This window comes from Macaca nemestrina, chromosome 14 (assembly GCF_043159975.1).
Source record: "Macaca nemestrina isolate mMacNem1 chromosome 14, mMacNem.hap1, whole genome shotgun sequence".
NCBI classification, from domain to species: Eukaryota; Metazoa; Chordata; class Mammalia; order Primates; family Cercopithecidae; genus Macaca; species Macaca nemestrina.
The window spans coordinates 65,952,812-65,975,533 of NC_092138.1; the positions used below are offsets into that span (position 1 = coordinate 65,952,812).

At 42.1% G+C, this 22,722-nt stretch overlaps 1 protein-coding gene across 3 annotated transcripts in view; it reads left to right on the top strand.

Moving 5' to 3' along the window:
- LOC105485788 (maternal embryonic leucine zipper kinase) overlaps nt 1-22,722 on the top strand; it is a 120,664-nt gene that overhangs the window by 45,480 nt on the left and 52,462 nt on the right. For all 3 annotated transcript variants that reach the window (XM_071078009.1, XM_071078011.1, XM_071078010.1), the window contains one exon: nt 3,253-3,351. In XM_071078009.1, the coding sequence (XP_070934110.1) occupies nt 3,253-3,351 (99 nt within the window). The remainder of the gene's footprint in view (nt 1-3,252; nt 3,352-22,722) is intronic.

Below are 22,722 nucleotides of genomic sequence, written 5' to 3' on the forward strand. Positions count from 1 at the left end.
CATTTAAAATACTAATAAAATAGTTGATGCTGATGTTCACGGTCCTGATTGTGCTTTAAGGACATGTTCCATTGTAAATATCTCTAATTGCTTCAGTAATTTTTCATGGGAAATGGTTTCAGTTCTCTCTTCCTCCCAATTATTTTATTATCTCTTTTTTTTGAGACAGAGTCTCACTCTGTCTCCCAGGCTGGAGTGCAGTGGCATGACTATGGCTCACGGTAGCCATTACCTCCTAGACTCAAGCAGTCCTCCCACCTCAGCCTCCCAAGTAGCTAGGACTATAGGTGTGCACTACCACACCTGGCTAATGTTTTTTATTTCTTTGCAGAGATAGCGTCTTTCTGTGTTTCTGGGGCTGGTCTTGAACTCCTGGGCTCAAGTGATCCTCCTGCCTTGGCTTCCCAAAGTGCTGGGAGCCAGTTATTTTTCATGTCAACTGGTAGTTTTTGGATTTACTTGCATTTGCTTTAGTTATGATTTTAGTTAATTTATTCTCATATTCAATTCAAAACAGTGAAGTAAAAGTGCTTTGAGTTAACTGAAAAATACTTTTTCTGCTTTCTTTTCTCTAATAAGTGTTGGTAGCACTATGAGGATGTTATTATAATTTTATTCCTCTTTAAGTTTAACCCTAGACATAATCTTTCTGTTGACTTTTTGTTTGTTTGTTTGTTTGTTTTTTGAGACGGAGTTTCGCTCTTGTTGCCCAGGCTGGAGTGCAATGGTGTGATCTTGGCTCACTGCAACCTCCGCCTCCCGGGTTCAAGCGATTCTCTTGCCTCAGCCTCCCGAGTTGCTGGAATTAACAGGCATGTACCACCCCTCCTGGCAAATTTTGTATTTTTATTAGAGATGGGGGTTTTTCCATGTTGGTCAGGCTGGTCTCGAATGCCCGACCTGAAGTGATCCACCCGCCTCGGCTTCCCAAAGTGTTGGAATTACGGGCATGAGCCACCGTGCCCAGCCTTATTTATTTATTTATTTATTTATTTGAGACAAAGTCTTGCCCTTATCCCCCAGTCTGGAGTGCAATGGTGCGATCTCGGCTCACTGCAAAGTGCTGGGATTATAGGCGTGAGCCACCATGCCCGACCCTTTTTTTTTTTTGGAGACAGTCTCTCACTCTGTTGCCCAGGCTGGAGTGCAGTGGCATGATCTTGGCTCACTGCAACCTCCGCCTTTTGGGTTCAGTGATTCTCCTGCCTCAGCCTCCTGAGTAGCTGGAATTACAGACATGCACTACCACACCCGGCTAATTTTTTTTGTCTTTTTAGTAGAGACAGGGTTTCGCCATGTTGGCCCGGCTGGTCTTGAACTCCTACCTCAAGTGATCCGCCTACCTCTCCTCCCAAAGTGTCGGGATTACAGGCATGAGCCACCGTACCTGGCCCCTCTTGTGATATTTGATGAGGCCATGTAGCTCACTGTTTCCTGTGCAACCTCTTTGGTTTGATTTTTTTTTTGAGATGGAGTCTCGCTCTGTCGCCCAGGCTGGAGTGCCATGGTGTAATCTCAGCTCACTTCAACCTCTACCTCCCGGGTTCAAGCGATTCTCCTGCCTCAGCCTCCCGTGTAGCCGGTATTACAGGTGCCCACTACCACACCCGACCAAATTTTGTATTTTTAGTAGAGACAAGGTTTTACCATGTTGACCAGGCTGGCCTTGAACTCCTGACCTCAGGTGGGAGGAGGCCCGTTTTGGCCTCCCAAAGTGCTGGGATTATAGGCGTCAGCCACTGCACCCGATCTGCTTTGAATTTAATACCATGAATGAGTGTCATGCCATCATGTCTCAATTTATAGATTAAATATTTGACATCTCTGAGGCATAAATGGTCAATTTCTGACCTCCTGCAACTTGGAAGAGTAATCAGGTGTTTGCTTCAAAGCAGATTGTTCACTTGAGCCATCGTAGTAGAGTCCTAATAATCTGATATGATTTGGTAAACAGGACTAGGGGTTAGATTTGGCTTATCTAGTATAAGTACTACCCAGATACGTGATGCTGCTCAACTTATTTTAACTCTGTTTTCTCTTTGTTTCTTTTCTTTCTTTGTTTTCTTCCTTCCTTTCCTTCTTTCCCCTTTTTCTTTTTTTCCTCTTAAACTTTCCTAAGCCTGGGAGGCAAATGTTGTAGTGAGCTGAGATTGTGCCACTGCACTCCAGCCTAGGCAACAGAGTGAGACCCTCTCTCCAAAAAAAAAACATTTTCCTAAGGCTCAAATGAGAGTAAGAGCTGTGACTTCTCCTCGACTAATGGTGGCATCATTACTAAGGCCAAATACTGCTTGAATAAATAGTTACTGCTTAGGACTCATGGGACACATGGATATCACGTATAAAGGTTAAGCTCTTTCCTGGGATTTTGAGATTTGTAGGACTATTTGTGCTGGTAGGCTAATTTCTAGTCTCTCTCTCCATATATATACATATAAATACATATATATATTTGTTTGTTTGTTTGTTTGTTTGTTTTTAGATGGAGTTTCACTCTGTGTCCCAGGCTGGAGTACAGTGGCGTGATCTCGGCTCACTGCAACCTCCATCTCTTGGGTTCAAGTGATTCTCCTTCCTCAGCCTCCCAAGTAGCTGGGACTGTGGGCATGCGCCGCCATGCCTGGCTAATTTTTGTAGTTTTGGTAGAGATGGGGTTTCACCATGTTGGCCAGGCTAGTCTCGAACTCCTGACCTCAGGTGATCCGCCCACCTTGGCCTCCCAAAGTGCTGGGATTACAGGCATGAGCCACCATGCCCGGCTGCCTCTACATTTGAAAAGTCAATCATTGAACTTTATTAAAGTTCTCTACATAGAATTTTATAGTACAGCTTAGTCATACTTGCTGATTATTAATACATTTTAAGACATCCTCATGCCTGTTTACATAAACTTCATGTGTAACCTAAACCTTCTGTAGCACTGTAGAATTGTCTCATCTTCTTATAATGTCCAATACAGCCCAGTCTACTGGAAATTATCTTCTGTTAAGTGTTAAGAGTCCAGCTGGAGGAGAGTGCATTGAATTGGAAGTCAGGAGGCCTTCCTGGGTGGCCTCCAATTGACTGAGTGACCTTAGAGAAGCCTCCTTAGCTTCAGGTTCTCTGACTATAGAATGAGCAGGTTGAAGTTGTTGATCTCTGAGCTCTTTTTTAGCTTTGTGACAATTCTGTGATTGTATCAAGAGTCCTGCCGTTCTGAAATATGTTTGAATTTTTGTTTCAGTGATTTTCCTTTTTCCCTCTTTCTCTCAGGCAGATGTTTGGAGTATGGGCATACTGTTATATGTTCTTATGTGTGGATTTCTACCATTTGATGATGATAATGTAATGGCTTTATACAAGAAGATTATGGTGAGTATTACAAGGCATAGAATTTCAATGTAGAACTTTTCTATTCTGCATAGTATATGCTTCCATTCATAAATGTACAAAAATAGGCAAAAAAGTTATTCTCTGCTGTTAGAAGTCAAAAATCATAGTTATTCTTTGGGAATGGTTAAGGAGTAGGCTTCTGTTCTGTTTCTTAATCTGGGAGTTGGCTACACTTATATACAGTAGTTCCCCCTTGTCAGCGGTTTTGCTTTCTGCAATCTTAGTTGCCCATGGTCAACTGCGGTCTGAAAATTGGTGAGTTTATATAATATAGTAAAGATATTTTGAGAGAAAGAGGCACATTCAGGCCGGGCGCGGTGGCTCACGCCTGTAATCACAGCACTTTGGGAGGCCAAGGCTAGTGGATCACGAGGTCAGGAGATCGAGACCATCCTGAATAATGTGGTGAAGCCCCGTTTCTACTAAAAATACAAAAAATTAGCCGGGTGTGGTGGCGGGCGCCTGTAGTCCCAGCTACTCGGGAGGCTGAGGCAGGAAAATGGCGTGAACCTGGGAGGTGGAGCTTGTAATGAGCCGAGATTGCGCCACTGCACTCCAGCCTGGGTGACAGAGCAAGACTCTGTCTCAAAAAAAAAAAAAGAGGCACATTCACATAACATTTTTAACTGTATATTGTTATAATTATTCTATTTTATTATGTTATTGTTAATCTCTTATTCTACCTAATATATAAATTAAACTTTATCAAACACACACACATATATATATATATACACACACACAGAAAGAAACATAGCACATATAGGGCTCAGTACTATCCGTGGTTTCCGGCATCCATGGGGGTCTTTGAAGGTATTACCTGCTGATAAAGGGGACTACAGTATTCAGGTTTTGAAAACTCATTGAAGTGTACTCTCATGATATACAACCTATATAACCTTCTTCTTTTTCTTTTTTTTTTTTTGGAGACGGTGTTTCACTCTTGTTGCCCAGGCTAGAATGCAATGGCTCTATCTCGGCTCACTGCAACCTCAGCCTTCCAGGTTCAAGCGATTCTCCTGCCTCAGCCTCCTTAGTAGCTGGGATTACAGACATGTGCCACCATGCCTGGCTAATTTTTTGTGTTTTTAGTAGAGACGGGGTTTCTCCATGTTGGTCAGGCTGGTCTTGAACTCCCGACCTCTGGTGATCTGCCCGCCTCAGCCTCCCAAAGTGCTGAGGCGTGAGCCAACGCGTCCGGCCCAATATACAAACTTCTATATATATACTTCCTCAATGAAAAGCTTAACAAAACAAAAACAGAATGCTGTGTCAAATCACATTTTCCTTTTGACTTATAAAATAAGAATCTCTTCTTTTCTTTTTTTGGAAGATAAAATTTTGACTTCAGGGTATAATAAAACCACAATTGAGATCACCTACTGTAAGCTTTGTTAAAATCCTATATATCAGAGACAGAGAGCAGATTAGTTGTTGCTTGGGGTTGGGGGTGGAGAGTGACTGCCTGTGAGTATGCATTTTCTTTTTGGGATGATGAAAACATTCTGGAATTAGAAAGAGGTGATGATTACACAACTTTGTTAATATACTAAAATCTACACTTTAAAAGGGTGAATATTATGGTATGTGAATTATGTTCAGTTAAAAAAATCAGAAAAAAAATCACAGGAAGGAAAATAGGAAAATTATTTTAAAGAGTAATATTTCAAAGCAAACTAACAAAAGAAGACAGGTAAAGAGGAAGAAAGAACATCTTGTGTTCCATAGCAAACCAAGGTCAGACTAGCAGAGCAGCTTCTCTGAATGCTTCTCTGTATTTCTTCTTTTTTTTTTTTTTTTTTTTTTTTTGAGACGGAGTCTCGCCGTGTTGCCCAGGCTGGAGTGCAGTGGCGCGATCTCGGCTCACTGCAAGCTCCGCCTCCCGGGTTCACGCCATTCTCCTGACTCAGCCTCCTGAGTAGCTGGGACTACAGGCGCCCGCCACCTTGCCCGGCTAATTTTTTGTATTTTTAGTAGAGACGGGGTTTCACCGTGGTCTCGATCTCCTGACCTTGTGATCCGCCCGCTTCAGCCTCCCAAAGTGCTGGGATTACAGGCGTGAGCCACCGCGCCAGGCCTTTGTTTTTTTTTGTTTTTTTTTTTTTTTTTGAGATAAAGTCTTGCTCTGTCACCCAGGCTGAAGTGCAGGAGTGCGATCATGGCTCACTGTAGCCTCAACCCCCTGGGCTCTAGTGGTCCTCCCACCTCAGCCTCCCAACTAGCTGGGACCACAGGTACTGTACCACTACACCCAGCTAATTAAAAAATTTTTTCTTGTAGAGATAGGATCTTCCCTATGTTACCCAGGCTGGTCTCAAACTCCTGGGCTCAAGTGATCCTCTCACCTCAGCCTTCCAAAGTGCTGAGATTACAGCCGTGAGCTACTGTGAGAAGCCTTCTGAATGCTTCTTGAATCCAATTGTTTAACAAATATTTCCTGAATTTCTGCTTTATATGAGGTGCTGAAAGGCATAGAAAAGATCTAATGAAACTTTATTATTGTCCACCAGGGCCTCATTTCTTGTTGGAGACAAGTATAAGCTATCTAAAAATTGCAAAGGGTGGGGAATGCCATATTATAACACAGTGTAAATGAAGTTAATATAGGAGTTGGGGTGGGATCTGGGAGGGCATCTTAGAGGATGTGAGGTTTGAGCAGGTCTTTAAAAGAAGGGTAGAAGTATTTCAGAAAGAGATGTGGGCGAGAACATTCCTGATAGTACAGATAGTATGAGCAAAGGCATAGAGATGGGAGAGACGTGGGGAGGAATGGGCAGTTTTATGTAGCTGAACCATTGGATCTCTAACAATTAGACGAGGAGACTACCTAAAGCAACTCTTACTTCTAGGAAGTAGCACACAGCGTTGAAAGTGGTAGACCCGGTTGGCTTGTTGCCCACTCTATAGAACACCAAGTCTAAGGATACAGTTTTTCCTATATCCCACCTTGGAAGATTCTTTAAAGTTGATTCCCAAGCTTCAGAGAATAGCTTTGGGAAGAGATGGAATTGCAGTAGTTCCAACTCCTTGAAGGCTGAGGAGCTCTGATTCTACAGGGTCAAAGAGAAGCAGTGTGAGTGGTAGCTGTTAACACCGCTTTGGGGACCCATGTGTGTCCAGGCTTCTCCTTGTGAAGGGGAGATAAATGAGGAAGTGGGCTGGAGGCCGGCCTCCTAGAGCCTGCTGCTGTAGCCAAGACAGCTTGTTTTCCTCCCGAAAAACAACTTCTTGAACTTCTCGAACTTTGCTGGGTAGCACTCGTTGCTTTGGCTTCTGCATGCTGACTGTGGCAGTAGTTCCTGACTCCATATAACCACACCTGACTGCATCAACATCAGGATACAGAGGAGAATAGGGTTAGGATCCCTTTGTGGCTTTAGCTCCAGTCAGCAGAAGTGATCTTTGTGCAGCTCAGTAACATTTATCCAGTTATACTTTTACAAAATATTAGGTTGGCCTCTTGAATTCTTCCCTCTTTTTGCTACTCTTTTCTGTAAAGTAGAGCTGTGTTTCTTATTCTTAAATAATTGTATTCTAGTATAGGTTGAGTATCCCTAATCTGAAAATCCAAAATTTGAAATGCTCCAAAATCTGACACTTTTTGAGTGCTGAGATGATGCTCAAAAGAAATGCTTACTTGGACTCGGGAAGGGGAACATCACACACCGGGGCCTATCATGGGGAGGGGGGAGGGGACACGGATTGCATTGGGAGTTATACCTGATGTAAATGATGAGTTGATGGGTGCTGACGAGTTGATGGGTGCAGCACACCAACATGGCACAAGTATACATATGTAACAAACCTGCACGTTATGCACATGTACCCTAGAACTTAAAGTATAATTAAAAAAAAAAAAAAAAAAGAAATGCTTACTGGAGCATTTCAGGTTTTGGATTTTCGGATTTGGGATATTCAGTCAGTAAGTATATAATGCACATATTCCAAAGCCTGAAATCTGAAACACTTCTGTTCCCAAGCATTTGGGTAAGGGATACTCAACTTGTATTATAAGTTGCTAGGATATTTTACCCTATTCTTGTTTTGGGAACTCTATCCCAAAGAAATAAGCTGACAGATTTCTCCAAAGTGAACTAGAATTGAATCTGCTAGCTGGTGTAACATGGAATATTACACCTCCTAGACTTCTAGAAAGACTATGTGGAAACAGATAATGGTAGACTTTCACTGTTGGAAAACACTTGGGAAATCGTTTTCTGACCCTTGTTGCTTGTTTTATATTTAATCCTCACTAAAACGTCTCCTGCCTTGGCTATGTCCATGTACTGTCTCTCAGGGTGGGGGACGTTAGCTAATGGATTTAGTTCTTCGTAACCCTAGTTGTACATTAGAGTTGCTTGGGGTGCTTTAAAAAATATTGGTTCCACCCCCCAGAGCAATTAAATCAGAATATCATTGATGTTTTTGAAATTCATAATCTTCAGAATCTCTACTTTCTTTCTTTTTTTTTTTTTTTTGAGATGGAGTCTCGCTCTGTCGCCCAGGCTGGAGTGCAGTGGCCGGATCTTGGCTCACTGCAAGCTCCGTCTCCTGGGTTCACACCATTCTCCTGCCTCAGCCTCCCGAGTAGCTGGGACTACAAGCGCTCGCCACCTCGCCCGGCTAGTTTTTTGTATTTTTTAGTAGAGACGGAGTTTCACCGGGTTAGCCAGGATGGTCTCGATCTCTTGACCTCGTGATCCGCCCGTCTCGGCCTCCCAAAGTGCTGGGATTACAGGCTTGAGCCACCGTGCCTGGCCAGAATCTCTACTTTCTATCTGTTGACTTTGGTAAATTATGTAGCCTCTCTGTGTCTTCATTTCTTTGTAAAAATGGATGAAATAACATGGCATAGGGTTGTTGTGAAGATTAAATGAGTTAATCTATGAAAAGCATTTAAAGTGGTGCTCAATAAATGTGGCTATTATTATTATTATTATTATTATTTGAGATGGCGTCTTGCTCTGTCACCCAGGCTAGAGTGCAGTGGTTAGATCTCAGCTCACTGCAACCTCCACCTCCGGGTTCAAGCAATTCTGCCTCAGCCTCCCAAGTAGCTGGGACTACAGTTGCACACCACCATGCCTGGCTAATTTTTGTATTTTTAGTAGAGATAGGGTTTCACCATATTGGTCAGGCTGGTCTTGAACTCCTGACCTCGTGATCCGCTCGTCTCTGCCTCCCAAAGTGCTGGGATTATAGGTGTGAGCCACCGCGCCTGGCTGCTATTATTATTTCTTTTTGTTTTTTGTTTTTTTCTGTGACAGAGTCTCACTCCGTCACCCAGGCTGGAGTGCAGTGGCGCGATCTCAGCTCACTGCAACCTCCCCCTCCTCAATTCAAGCGATTCTCTTGCCTCAGTCTCCTGAGTAGCTGGGATTACAATCATGCGCCACTGTGCCTGGCTAATTTTTTTATTTTTAGTAGAAGTGGGGTTTTGCCATGTTGGCCAAGCTGGTCTCAGACTCCTGACCTCAAGTGATCCACACACCTCGGCCTTCCAAAATGCTGGGATTACAGGCATGAGCCACCACATCTGGCAATTATTTTTGAGACAAAGCCTTGCTCTGTTGCCAAGGCTGGAGTGTAGTGGCGCCATCTTGGCTCACTGCAAGCTCTGCCTCCTGGGTTCAAGTGATTCTCCTGCCTCAGCCTCCCAAGTAGCTAGGATTACAGGCGAGTGCCACCAAGCCCAGCTAACTTTGTATGTTTAGTAGAGATGAGATTTCACCGTGTTGGCCAGGCTGCTCTCGAATTCCTGACCTCAAGTGATCCTCCTGCCTTGGCCTCCCAAAGAGGCTGGGATTATATGCATTTCTAAATGAGATTTGCTAGTATTTTGTCCAGGACTTAAAATTGGCTCAAAAATTAATGGGTGCTTTTTTGGGAACTATCTTTGTATGTTTGGTTTTAGATTCATGATTTGTATTAGCCCCATAAAGTTACATTGGGGAGTATTCTTTCTTTTACTTGTCCTGGGAGAGCTTAACATTTTGTGGATGGAAGTTCAGCTCCACCTGTGCCTTCTTTATGGAAAGATTTTTAACTAACATGTAACATTTAACTAACATAGATCATAACATTTTATTTGAAGCTCTCTAGTGGCCTCTTTCTCATCTCATACAAGCCAGAGTTTGCCCTGTGTGCTGTGGGGTTTCCCCCGTGTAATGTGGCCACCCATCACCTCACTGCCCTTGTGGTTTACTTCCTGCCTCACTTGTGCCACCCGCATTGTTCTCCTTGTTGTTTCTTTTTTCCCCTTTTTCTGGAACATGCTAAGGTGTGCCTGCCTCAGGGCATTTGTACTTACCCTTTCCCCTGAAATGGTTTTCTCCAGGAGAGATGCTTTGTTCCCTCTCTTCTTTCAGGTCTCTGTTCAAATGTTCTCTAATCAGAAAGACAACCCCTTGTTTATGTGTTCATTTACTCATTTATTCGATGTCATTTCACCTCAGGGAGGAGTAAAATAGTTACCAAACACCTAATATGTGCCAGGCACTTTTCTAGATGTGTGGGGTATATCTGTGAATAAAACGAATGAAAGATCCCTGTCCTCGTGGAGTTTATCTTCTAGTAGTGGGGATATAAAGAAAGACAATAAGCCTAATAAGTAAATTTTACTAAAAGATGATATGTACTTTGGAAAAGAGAAAAAAATTGAGTAGGATAAAGAGGAATCAGGAGTACAGATGGGGGAGTTGTAGAGGAAAGGTCCAGTAGGTTGCATGATTAAATAAGATAGGATAAACTTAATGGAGGCGAGGTGTAAGGAGACTTGAAGGATGTGAGAGTGTCAAGTGGATATCTAGGAGAAAAATATTTCCGGCAGAGGGAGCAGCTAGAGCAAAGACTGGGAGGTAGGAACACACCTGGTGTTGTCAAGGGAGGGCGAGAGGGCCAATGCAGCCTGAGTTTAGTAAGTGAGGAGGCCAGTAGGAAAGGAAACCTTGGGAACAGGAGGTCAAGCTGCTTTGGGCTGGGTAGGCTTTCATAAGGACTTTAGCATTTTTTCTACGTGAAGTGGATAGCCATTGGAGGCTTTTGAGGACATGATTTGGTTTAGTTTTTAACAGGATCACACTGGCTGCTGTGTGGAGATGACTGTAGGAAATGAAGAAGAGAACCAGGGCATCTGGTCAGGAGGATATTGTAATGATTCAGATAAGAGATGGTGGCAGTGGAGGTGGTAAAAAGTGGGTAGACAACAGATGTCTTTCTTTGTTTGTTTGTTTTGTTTTTGAGATGGAGGCTCACCCCGTCGCCAGGCTGGAGGGCAGTGGTGCGATTTTGGCTCACTGCAACCTCCACCTCCTGGGTTCAAGTGATTCTCCTGCCTCAGCCTCCCGAGTAGCTGGGATTATAGGTTCTTGCCACCACGTGTGGCTAATTTTTGTAGTTTTAGTAGAGATGGGGTTTCGCCATGTTGGCCAGGTTGGTCTTGAACTCCTAATCTCAGGTGATTCACCTGCCTCGGCCTCCCAAGGTGCTGGGATTACAGGCGTGAGCTACCGCTTCTGGTCTGGATGTCTTTTTTAAAAAATTATTTTTGTATTAACATAAAGTAAAATTGACCCTTTGTATATACAGGTTTATGAATTCTAACACATGTATAGGTTCATATAACCATCGCCACAGTCAGAATGTAGAACAGTCTGGATGTCTTTTGAAGGCGTAGCTAACATGATTTGTGGATGGATTGGATGAGGGGAGTAACCTGAGTAGCTAGAAAGTTGGAAAATTATTAAAGGTATCTAGCATGTGAAACTCTTTTTTTTTTTCTTTTGAGGCAGAGTCTTACTTTGTCACCCAGGCTGGAGTGCAATGGTGTGATCTTGGCTCACTGCAACCTCTGCCTCCCAGATTCAAGCGATTCTGCTGCCTCAGCCTCCTGAGTAGCTGGGATTACAGGCTCCCACCATCACGCCCAGCTAATTTTTATAGTTTTAGCAGAGACGGGGTTTCACCATGTTGGACAGGCTGGTCTCGAACTCCTGACCTTAGGTGATCAGCCTGCCTCGGCGTCCCAAGTGTTGGAATTACAGGCGTGAGCCACCGTGCCTGGCCATAAAACCTGTTTCTTAGAGGCAATCATTGTTACCACGTTTATCAGATTTTTATGTATTTTTTTTCAGACATTAGTCTGCATATGTAAGGAATTATATATTTATATATTTTCTCTTTCTGTTACCCCCTTCCCAGTTTTTTTTTTTTTTTTTTTTTACACAGATGGTAGCGTACCATAAACACTGTTCTGCACCTTGTTTTCCTCCCTTAGCAGTGTGTCTTGGAAGTCATAGCACTTCATACCCAGCTCAGAGCCTCTTCATTCTTTTTATGACTGCATAGAATTGCAGTGTATACATGTACCATAATTTATTTAACCAGTCCTAGGTTAATGGACGTTTAAGTAATTTCCAAGTAGTAATTTGTACATTGTGAATATAATAAATCTGTAAGAAAATTTCTAGAACAGTTGTTGGGTGAAAGGCATGTGAATTAGTAATTTGATAGATATCGCCAAATTGCTTCCTAGTAAAGTCGTATTGGTTTATGCAACTACCAACAGTAGCATAATAATGCCAGTTTCTCCATATCCCCCACCAATACAGTGTATCACTGTTTTTGATCGTTATGTTTAAGACTTGTTTTTTGCTCTGCAGGAATTTTTTGTTTTTAGTGGAATTCATCAGTCTTTTTCTTTCTTTCTTTTTTTTTTTTTAGAGACAGGGTCTTGCTCTGTCACCCAGGCTGAAGTACAGTGGTGCAGTCATAGCTCACTGCAGCCTCAGTCTCCTGGGCTCAAGTGATCCTCCCGCCTCAGCCTCCTGAGTAGCTGGAACTACAGGCGTGCTCCACCACACTTGGCTAATATTTTTTGTAGAGATAGGGTCTCACTATGTTGCTGAGGCTTGTCTCTGGCCTCAAGTGATCCTCCCACCTTGGCCTCCCAAAATGTTGGGATTATAGGCATGAACCACTGTGCCCAGCCTGTCAATTTTTTATTGTCATATTTGGAAGGGCTTTTTGACTTTATTTTTTTAAATGTCCATGTTTTCTTGTAGTGCTTTTATGGTTTCACTTTTTAAAAATGTTTAAATGTTTGATGCATCTAGAATTTGCTTTAGTGTGTTTTCTTGACTTTAAACATCATTAAAAAAAAAACAAAACTGTAGAGATTTGCTTTCATATTCTGGATTCTGGATTTTAAAGATCTAATTGTAGGCCAGGTGTGGTGGCTTATGCCTGTAATCCCACCACTTTGGGAAGCTGAGGCAGGGACATGGCTTAACGCCAGAAGTTTGAGACCAGCCTGGGCAATGTAGTGAGACTCTTGTCTCTACAAAAAATAAAATTAGCTGGGCATGGTGGCATTTGTCTTTAGTCCTAGCTACTTAGGAGACTGAGGTGGGAGGATTGCTTGAGCCTAGGAGTTCAAGGCTGCAGCGAGCTATGATTGCACCATTGCACTCCAGCTCAGGCTACATTCCCCACATCTTAAAAAAAGAAAAAAAAAAAAGAAAGTCAGGCCCAGTGGCTCACGCCTGTAATCCCCACACTTTGGGAAGCCAAGATGGGCAGATCACTTGAGGCCAGGAGTAGCTTGGCCAATATGGTGAAACCCCATCTCTACTAAAAGTACAAGAGTTTGCTGGTCGTGGTGGTGCATGCCTGTAATCCCAGTTACTTTGGAGGCTGAGGCATGAGAATCATTTGAATCCGGGAGGCAGAAGTTGCAATGAGCTGAGATCGCGCCACTGCACTCCGGCCTGGGTGACAGAGAGAGACTCCTTCTCAAAAAAAAAAAAATAAAATAAAATAGAATTGTGATGGCAATATAGCTATATATACTTAAGATTTAAGGTTCATTGTTAACAATAGTGTATATAAGTCCTTATTTAAAATAGTCTTGCTAATTTCAAGTTTTGCAGACAACTTGTTAAATCTAATTAGGTCTTTTTTTAACTTTGTGTTTTGGTTGATATACTAAAAGTCAGCTCCATTACCGTTTGCTTGTATTCATAGTCTTCAATCTGTGGTTTCTTTGCAAGAGTCTTCAGCCACTTGTCTATTCAGTGAGGATTTAGCTTCATTAAACTGTATACTATAATCTGTAAATCCATTTAACTGTGCTCCTGTAAAGCACAGTGCTTTGCAATACCATTCTTTCTTAAAAGTGTCTCATAATGTAGGTTATATAGGGACTAGTGAGCGTACCAGTGCCGATCCGTATACTAAATATTAACAAAGCTCAATTTCTTATTTATTAGGTAGAAAATGAATATAAATAGAAGTCTTAATATATTCTTTCCACACCTCAGTGATCATCTTGCATATCCTCTGTGGTACAGATGCCCCAACTTTGAAAACTGCCAATCAAGAATGAGTAAATGGTTAACTCTACGTTTTTTGTTTGTTTGTTTTGAGACAGAGTCTTGCTCTGTTGCCCAGGCTGGAGTGCAGTGGCGTGATCTCAGCTCACTGCAACCTCCACCTCCCGGTTCAAGCAATTCTCCTGCCTCAGCCTCCCAGCTGGGATTACAGGTGTGTACGACCACACCTGGCTAATTTTTGTATTTTTAGTAGAGACAGTGTTTCACCATGTTGGTCAGGCTGGTTTTGAACTCCTGACTTCAAATGATCCACCTGCCTTAGCCTCCCAAAGTGCTGGGATTACAGGCATGAGCCACTGTGCCTGGCATAACTACATATTCTTTAGGCAGTCCCTTGATAAGTATAATACCTCTCAGCCAAGTTATTAAGTGTCAGTCAATTAGGGATTATTCTACCTGGAAATTACTTGAAGTTATGGGTATTCTATGATGCTGAATAAGAACAAGAGGGGCCGTGAGTATAACTGGGGCTAGGATTGGCATTCTTCTGTAAATATTGAGCCTTCTAACCATACTTTACTTCTTGGTTATGAGATACTGTGCCATAAAGGATAACTAGAGTCATTTTATCCAGCTAAGATTTTGAATATTCACCTTGACCATAAAAAGTCTTGATAAAGATGTATGTTGTGTAAAACAAAATGAGGTGTTATGTGGATTTTTAAAAAAATGGAATGATAAAGTTTTCAGTGAGTTTTGAACCCCCAAAAACTGATGTAGAAAGTGGGGGAGATGCTGACCTGCAGACCAGGTCTAAGTCTTAGGTGTCCAGAAATGGAGTTCTGTGTTTGAGTTGTGCTGAATGAAATCTCTTCCATCTAGAGCATCTGCAACACTCTTTTGGTTGTTTTAATTCTTTCTGCTTTTTTCTCTACTTCCTTGTTTCCCCCCTCCAAATGGATAGTTTTCTGAAGTGTGTGTGTTACATATCTTTGTGGCTCTTGCACATGGTTGCTCAGAAAAAATAAAATATTTGCTGGCATGCATATTCTCATCCTATTGTCACAAAAATAATACTTAACATGCATGAGCTTTTGTTACTTACCAGGCTCTGCTCTAAATGAGGTGGTTGCTATTATTGTCTTCCTCTTACAGATAAAGAAACAAAGGGACAGAGACCTTAAATAACTTATTCAGGGTCTTATAGCTAGTGAGTAGCAGAGCTGGGATTTGAACCCTAGCAGTCAAGCTGGGAGCCCACTCTCATAGCCACTATGAAATAAATATTGTTTCTCAGCTCTGTAGTTGCTAGTCATCTGAGAATCACAGATGCCTAAAGAAGGAAGGATCCCCATCCCAAGCATCTTTTTGTGCCTATTAATTTGGGAATATTCCCAGACATCCCATCTTTTCTGATTTACTAAGGCTACAAGTTAGTTCTCCTAATTCATTTAGGTATTACTGTGCATCGGCTTTCCCACGCATTTTAGGTGTAACCCCGGAAGGGTACTTAGTGGTCCTTGTTTACTTCATCAGCAGCGTTAGAGCATTGCAGTAATCAATTATTTTCAAGATCCATTCCAGCTCTGAGTAGCTATAAGTTCTTTGACTTCTGTTTCTTCACATTCAGTTCTTCTTGTTTCAGCCTAGCATTCTCTTCTTCTTTTTTTTTTTTTTTGAGACGGAATCTCTCTCTGTTGCCCAGGCTGGAGTGCAGTGGTGCGATATCAGCTCACTGCAACCTCCCCCTCCTGGGTTCAAGCGATTCTTCTGCCTCAGCCTCCAGAGTAGCTGGGACTACAGGCGCCCGCCACCACACCCAGCTTATTTTTGTATTTTTAGTAGAGATGGGGTTTCACTATATTGGCCAGGCTGGTCTCGAACTCCTAACCTTGTGATCCGCCTGCCTTGGCCTCCCAAAGTGCTGGGATTACAGGCATGAGCCACCTCACCCAGCCGCTTTCCTTTTTTTTGAAATTTTGAATCTTGATTCTGCACTCATGTAATAACAGCTGTCTCTGCCAGCATTGCACCTGCCAGCATTTGCACATTTCTTAAATATCCCTAAACTAAGTTGTTGATTGAAAAACTGAATAGAGGCCGGGCGCAGTGGCTCACGCCTGTGATCCCAGCACTTTGGGAGACTGAGGTGGGCGGATCATGAGATCAGGAGTTCGAGACCAGCCTGGCCAACACGGTGAAACCCCGTCTCTACTAAAAATACAAAAAAAGGCCGGGCGCGGTGGCTCAGGCCTGTAATCCCAGCACTTTTGGGAGGCCGAGACGGGCGGATCATGAGGTCAGGAGATTGAGACCATCCTGGCTAACACGGTGAAACCCCGTCTCTACTAAAAAGTACAAAAAACTAGTCGGGCGAGGTGGCAGGCGCCTGTAGTCCCAGCTACTCGGAAGGCTGAGGCAGGAGAATGGCTTAAACCCGGGAGGCGGAGCTTGCAGTGAGCTGAGATCCAGCCACTGCACTCCAGCCTGGGTGACAGAGCGAGACTCCGTCTCAAAAAAAAAAAAAAAAAAAAAAATTAGCTGGGCATAGTGGTGCACGCCTGTAATCCTAGCTACTCAGGAGGCTGAAGCAGGGGAAGTGCTTGAACCTGGGAGGCGGAAGTTGCCGTGAATTGAGATCGTGCCTCTGCCTTCCAGTCTGAATGACAGAGTGAGACTCTGTCTCAGAAAAAAACAAAACAAAACAAAAAACTTGAATAGAACAGGACCACTCCCTGAGTGTTCCAAGTATTGGTTTTTAGTTTTATTCTGTTTCAGTTACACTTAACTAAGATTTTGTAGTCTTATCCACAAAGATAAGATAAGTAACTGTTATTTTACTTACCCCCCACACCTAGCTAATTTTTGTTATTGTACTTCTTTTATTAGATGAAGAAACTAAAGCACAGCAAGGTGAAATAGCTTGTGTAAGCTCACACAGCTAGTAAGAGGTAGCTCCTGGATTTGAACCTAGCCAATTTGCTTTCAGAGCCTTTCTTAGGATCCAGGGCCAGAGAGACTGAATACCTTACCTTGTTAATATCTTACTGAAATGGAACTACATTATATTCATGGTGATCCTAATTTATTGACTTAACTCTAACCTTTGCTATATTTTTTACCTGTCTGGACCTTAATCCTCTGTGCTGTTTATTTGTCTTCATTTGTTGTTACTGCAAGTTCACATTCATATGGCAGCCATGAAATTCATACTATTATCAATATATTGTTTCATCAATAAAAGGTGAATGTACCAACATACAAACTTCAGTGTTTTCTACTTTTATTTATTTGAATGCACTAGTGGATCCTAGATTAATCCTTTGAGGGAGAGAGCTTACCTTAAAATAATACAAAAGTATATCCTAATAGTATATGTGAGATTCAAGTTCTGATATTTTTGAAAAATTAAATATCTTTGCAGTGGAATGAATATGGTAGAAAATGTCTAATTCTTGTTCAGTGGAAATTTGGCCTTCCTAATTAATAGTATTTACTGATACTTGTATATTCTTTGTTTCTCCTACCCTGAATTTCATTTTTTAGTTTTTCATGTATTTGCAAGTTGAAAATTGATTCAAATTAGGACTTTTATGCATTATTGTAGAATTTAATTTCACACATTATAGATTTTGAAATTTATTGTAATCTTGGCTCAGAACTATTGTTCCGAGTCGCAGTGTAATACAGTCTGCTGGTTGAATCTAATTAAGGTGTCGTATCACTTGCATGCAGTATGTATCTTTGCCTAGAATGTTCTAAAATTCCTCACTTGGGAATAACACTTTCCTCAGTTCTTGGTTTGATTGAAAAACCCAGCAATATTTGACGCACCGTATGTAACTCTTGTTTAAAAGGCAGACTTCGTTTATCTTTTGCATTTGTTGACTCTTTTAACCAAAATGCTCAACTGCAATTTCCAGCATGATTACTAATGGCTTGAATATTAATCTTATTAATGTCACCTATATTCATTTGTCGTCACTGCATTCAAAGACAAGCACGATTGTACTCCAGCTGTGGTATACAAATATTAGGGAAGTATAAATAACTTAGCAATTGAAAATTGAGTAGCTTGAAAATAAAATTGCTGCCTAACAATTATAATGTATAATTTTAAAGAGCAAGTTGTCTCTTTATGAAATTGTATTTTTACAATTACAGAGTTGACTATAGCATTACGATTATGTATTGGAGAGATGGCCTGCCTCTTTTAGAACAGTGTGAAAAGCAAACAATTTCAAGCCACTGGAATTCCCAGGATTATTTTGCTTTGTCCATAGATCTTTTCTCCCCCTCTTCACTTGGATTCTTCCACTGTTATCTGTTTCTTGCTCTTATTTGCAAGGTAATTGTCCCTTAAATAAACAAACAAAAATTCTTTAAAGAATAGCAGAAACAAGGGTCCTATCTCTGACCCTTTTTTGCTCTGTAACAGTGTTTCTCAACATTAACACCGTTGGCGTTGGAACCACATAATTCGTTGTTGTAGGGGACTGTCATGCATTATAGGATGGTTAGCAGCCTCCATGACCTTTATCCACTAATTGCTAGGGGTAATATCCACGTAGTGACAATTTAGAATGTTTCCGTACACTACCAGATGTCCCCTTGTAGGACAAATCATCCCCAGTGCCCTACAATATTGAACAAGTACTTAATCTCCCTGGCTGAGACTTGGTTTCTCCATTTGTATAATGTGGTTAATAGTCCCTACCTACTATACAGGGTAAAATATATGTACAAGTGTTCTGTGCATTTTAAAGCATGGTGTACAAATAAGAGATTGGGTTAAGCCTGGCAGCAGAGCTTGTTTCTGAACTCTATTTTGGCCAGTATTTCAGCACAGAGAATGAAGTTGAGAATGTCAGGACATGGTAATGAGTCAGAAGCCTTATGACCCACTTGTGAGTGATACTCTACAGAGGTGTTCTGCCCAAATAGGGGAAGTGGATGGGTACATTTCAGGAGGTGATGTGAACAGGGCTTGACTAGACGATGTGTACCTTACCAGACAATCCTGAGATTCTGAGATAGCTGCAGTGGGGCAGTGCTCCATTGGGAAGGCCTATGACATTCCTCAGAATGCCTTTAGCCTTTCTTGCTGCACCGAGTATTTAACACTTTTGGATACATGGTTTTTGGCCAATGTGCCCATCTCTGGCCCTCAGAAAAGGAATACTACTTTTTTGAGTATTCCTATCTCCTCCTATTTATTTCAGATTCAACACATATTTATTGTCTCTTACGTGCAAGGCAGTATGCCAAGTGCTTTCACATACATTGTCTTGGTTTATAATCCTGTAAGTGGCATTAGTTGTATTACAGATAGTAATAATGGTAGTAATAGTATCATCAGCAGCAGTCAAAGCTAACATTTATCAAGTTCTTACTGTGTTCATGGCACTGTGCTAAGTGCTTTATGTATACTAAATCATTGAATCCTAGCAAAAATTCTATGCAGTAGGTATTGTTGTTATACTTCTTTTTTTTTTTTTTTTTTTTGAGTCTTGCTCTCTTGCCCAGGCTGGAGTGCAGTGGCGCGATCTCGGCTCACTGTAACCTCCGCCTCCCGAGTTCAAGTGATTCTTCTGCCTTAGCCTCCCAAGTAGCTGGGACTACAGGCATGCACCACCATACCCAGCTAATTTTTGTTGTTATACTTTTTTTTTTTTTTAGATGAAGAAACTAAAGCACGGCAAGGTTAAATAGCTTATATAAGGTCACACAGCTAGTAAGAGGTAGATCCTGGATTTGAACCTAGGCTTTTGTCTTCAGAGCCTTTCTTAGGAAATGGGGCCAGAGAGACGGAATACTCTTACAAGCCCATGGAGCCAGTAAGAGGTGGAACTGGGATTCAAATATAATATATGACTCCAATCCATTGCTGTTCCAATGTGCCAAACACCACACTTCTCATTCACTTGTTTTTTTCTGCTGCTTTCTGGATAGGATTGCTTCCATGGTGCCAGCTTATAGCTGGGGAATCTATTAAAAGATACTTTAAGAATTCAAAATAGGTTGATTAAAAGGGGTGATAAAAAGGCAAAGAGGAATTTGGAATCAGTGTGGTAGAGTTCTCTTTAGTACTTTGGTCTGAGTATTTATTTTTACATTTGGTTTCTGTGGAGTACTCCTTTTAGTTAAGAGTACTTTTCAGAATTTAAAGGCATAATGTCTCTTATTACGATAGCTTCAGAATTTAAAGGCATAATGTCTTTTGATTATGATAGATCTGGTTATGGGTCTGTTATTTGTGTGTTGGAGCAGACCACAAAGGGCTGAAACCTGGAATCAGACTTGTCCTTGAGATGAGCAGATGTTGGTGTCGGGGAGGTGATGTGAAGCAGCTAAACCCTCATAGATAGTGTATGAGCTTCCTAGGGTTGTTGTAACAAAGTACTGGAGAGTGATGCGTTAAAACAACAGAAATGGATTCTTGCGCAGTTGGAGGGATACTGTTCAACCCAGTACAGATAGTGTCCAGAGAGTAAGCAGCAAACAGCCTTGCAAATAGCAGAGGGGAGACCACCCAGAGTACAGGGAGTGAAGCTGGCAGAGGACACTCTAGGAGCAGGCTGTGATCAGAGATTCAGACAGCTCATGGCCATTTGATCAGCACATAGGAAGCTCTTTGTTCCAAGCTGATCTCCACTCTCTATGGGACCCTGGCAAGAGCAAGCTGAAATATTTGAGGCTGGGCAAATAAGCAGTTTGGCAAGGAAGAGAACAAGGCAAGTCCTCAGGATTGGGATCACGAAAAGCCTGGGTCTCAGGAATAAAGTAAAGCTCAGATATGAAAGTGGGGCCAAGTAGGTCAGGGCTAGTCATGCAGCAACTGTGACTCACTACTGCTGACTCCCAGAGAGCCGGCTAGAGCATCTAAAACCCCTCCTTCCCAGGGATAGGCATGGAGCCCAGGCAGCAGTGAGCCTTTAGGTTGGGGTCTAGTTGGCTGTAGATGAAGCATGGTGGGGAGAAATGAATTCAAGGCTTCATTGCTGTAGTTCAAAAACAAACTTTGAGCAGGGCACAGTGGCTCATGCCTGTAATCTCAGCACTTTGGGAGGCTGAGGCGGGTGGATCACCTGAGGTCAGCAGTTTGAGACCAGCCTGGCCAACATGGTGAGACCCTGTCTCTACTTAAAATGCAAAAATTAGCCAGGCATGATGGTGCACACCTGTAATCCTAGCTACTCAGTAGGCTGAGGCAGAAGAATGGCTTGAACCCGGAAGGCAGAAGTTGCAGTGAGCGAAGATTGTACCATGAGACTCCATCTCAAAAAAAAAAAAATTATGAAGAATAACATTCATCACAGAATTGTTTATGATATAATTAGGAACTGGTCTATGACAAACTCCAGAGGGTCTCCAAAATGAATGAAAGACAAAATGCACTGAATAAGGATTCTAGGTTAGAAATGTAAGTGCAAGTGTGGTAGGCCAGGTCTCACTAATGCAGGCCTCTATTACAACTGTCTCAGCACTGACTGAGCAGCTAGGTTATACATTAAAAGCTGATTGAGCCAGTGCCCTTATACCAAGGCTGGAGTGTAACAAAGAGCCCACCAAGAGTTTTGCCTACGTTTTTCCAGGGCCTTGAAGCATAGCAAGATAACGAAGGAATTCTTATCAGGACCCTTTTAGGATTAAACAAATTATATTGGGGGTCTGAAGAAATTCCCCAGGCCTGCACAAAAAATTTCACTGGAGTCTAAAGGAACTCCCCAAACCTTTATGATTTAGCAGGATACAAGATAAGGGTAATCACCCCAGCACCTAGACCCATTTAGATTAAGTAAACTTACTGAGGCTCCAGAAGGTCTTCGGGACTCAGACCTTAGTTATAGCTTAAAATAAGTTAATCACTTATGTTTTTAGATAAATACACACTTACATGTAGACATATAGCTTAGAAGATATATAAGCTCTGGAAAACTTGGTAATTTTGAGTTGGTCTGGCGATAATTTCCAGGCCTTTTCCCTGTGGCTGGTTACAGAGAAAAATTCTTCCTCCGCAGTTCATCTACATCTTGTTATTGGGCCACAAGAAATAGCAGCCCAAGAGGCTGGGTGAGGTGGCTTACGGCTGTAATCCCAGCATTTTGGGAGGCTGAGGCGGGCGGATCACCTGAGGTCAGGAGTTTGAGACCAGCCTGACCAACATGGCGAAACCCCATCTCTACTAAAAATACAAAAAATTAACCAGGTGTGGTGGCAGGCACCTGTAATCCCAGCTACTCTGGAGGCTGAGACAGGAGAATTGCTTGAACCCAGGAGGTGAAGGCTGATCGCGCCATTGCACTCCAGCCTGGGCAACAAGAGTGAAACTCCATCTCCAGAAAAAAAAAAACAAAAAACAAAAGAAAAGAAGTAGCAGCCCGACCCTCAGTTTAGTCTGGGAACACAAGGGAGACAAGGACAATCACAAGCACGTGCGCACACACACACACACACACATGGCAACTGTAAATGAATGCGGCTAGAAGGATGGAGGCAGGTAGGTGAGGAAGCCATTGACTTGTACTGGCATTGGGGTTCTCTGTTCTTATGAACTGTGTAGGATATAATTCTTACAGAATCAGTCCACCTTAAAGGTGAAGGAGAAAATAGACAGGTATGGATCACTCAGAGTCCTAAGATGTTAAGGCAGGCTGGCTTTTGATTATGTTAAAGAAATAATCAAAGTCCCAGAGAAGCATTGTCAAACAATGAATCTAAAAAGAAAGGGTCAAAAATCAACCTCTCTGATGAGAGTAGACACACTGACCTATGAGTGTTTCCTAGGAAGAACAGTAGCTTTCATTTTACAAATGCCTTTTAATATTATTACATTTTTATTCCCTTTATCTAAAGCACTCAATATTACCCAGAGAGCCCTTTTTTTTTTTTTTTTTTTTTTTTTTTTGAGACAAGAGTTGCGCTCTTGTTGCCCAGTCTGGAGTGCAATGGCGTGATCTCGGCTCACTGCAACCTCCGCCTCCCAGCTTCAAGCAATTCTCCTATCTCAGCCTCCTGA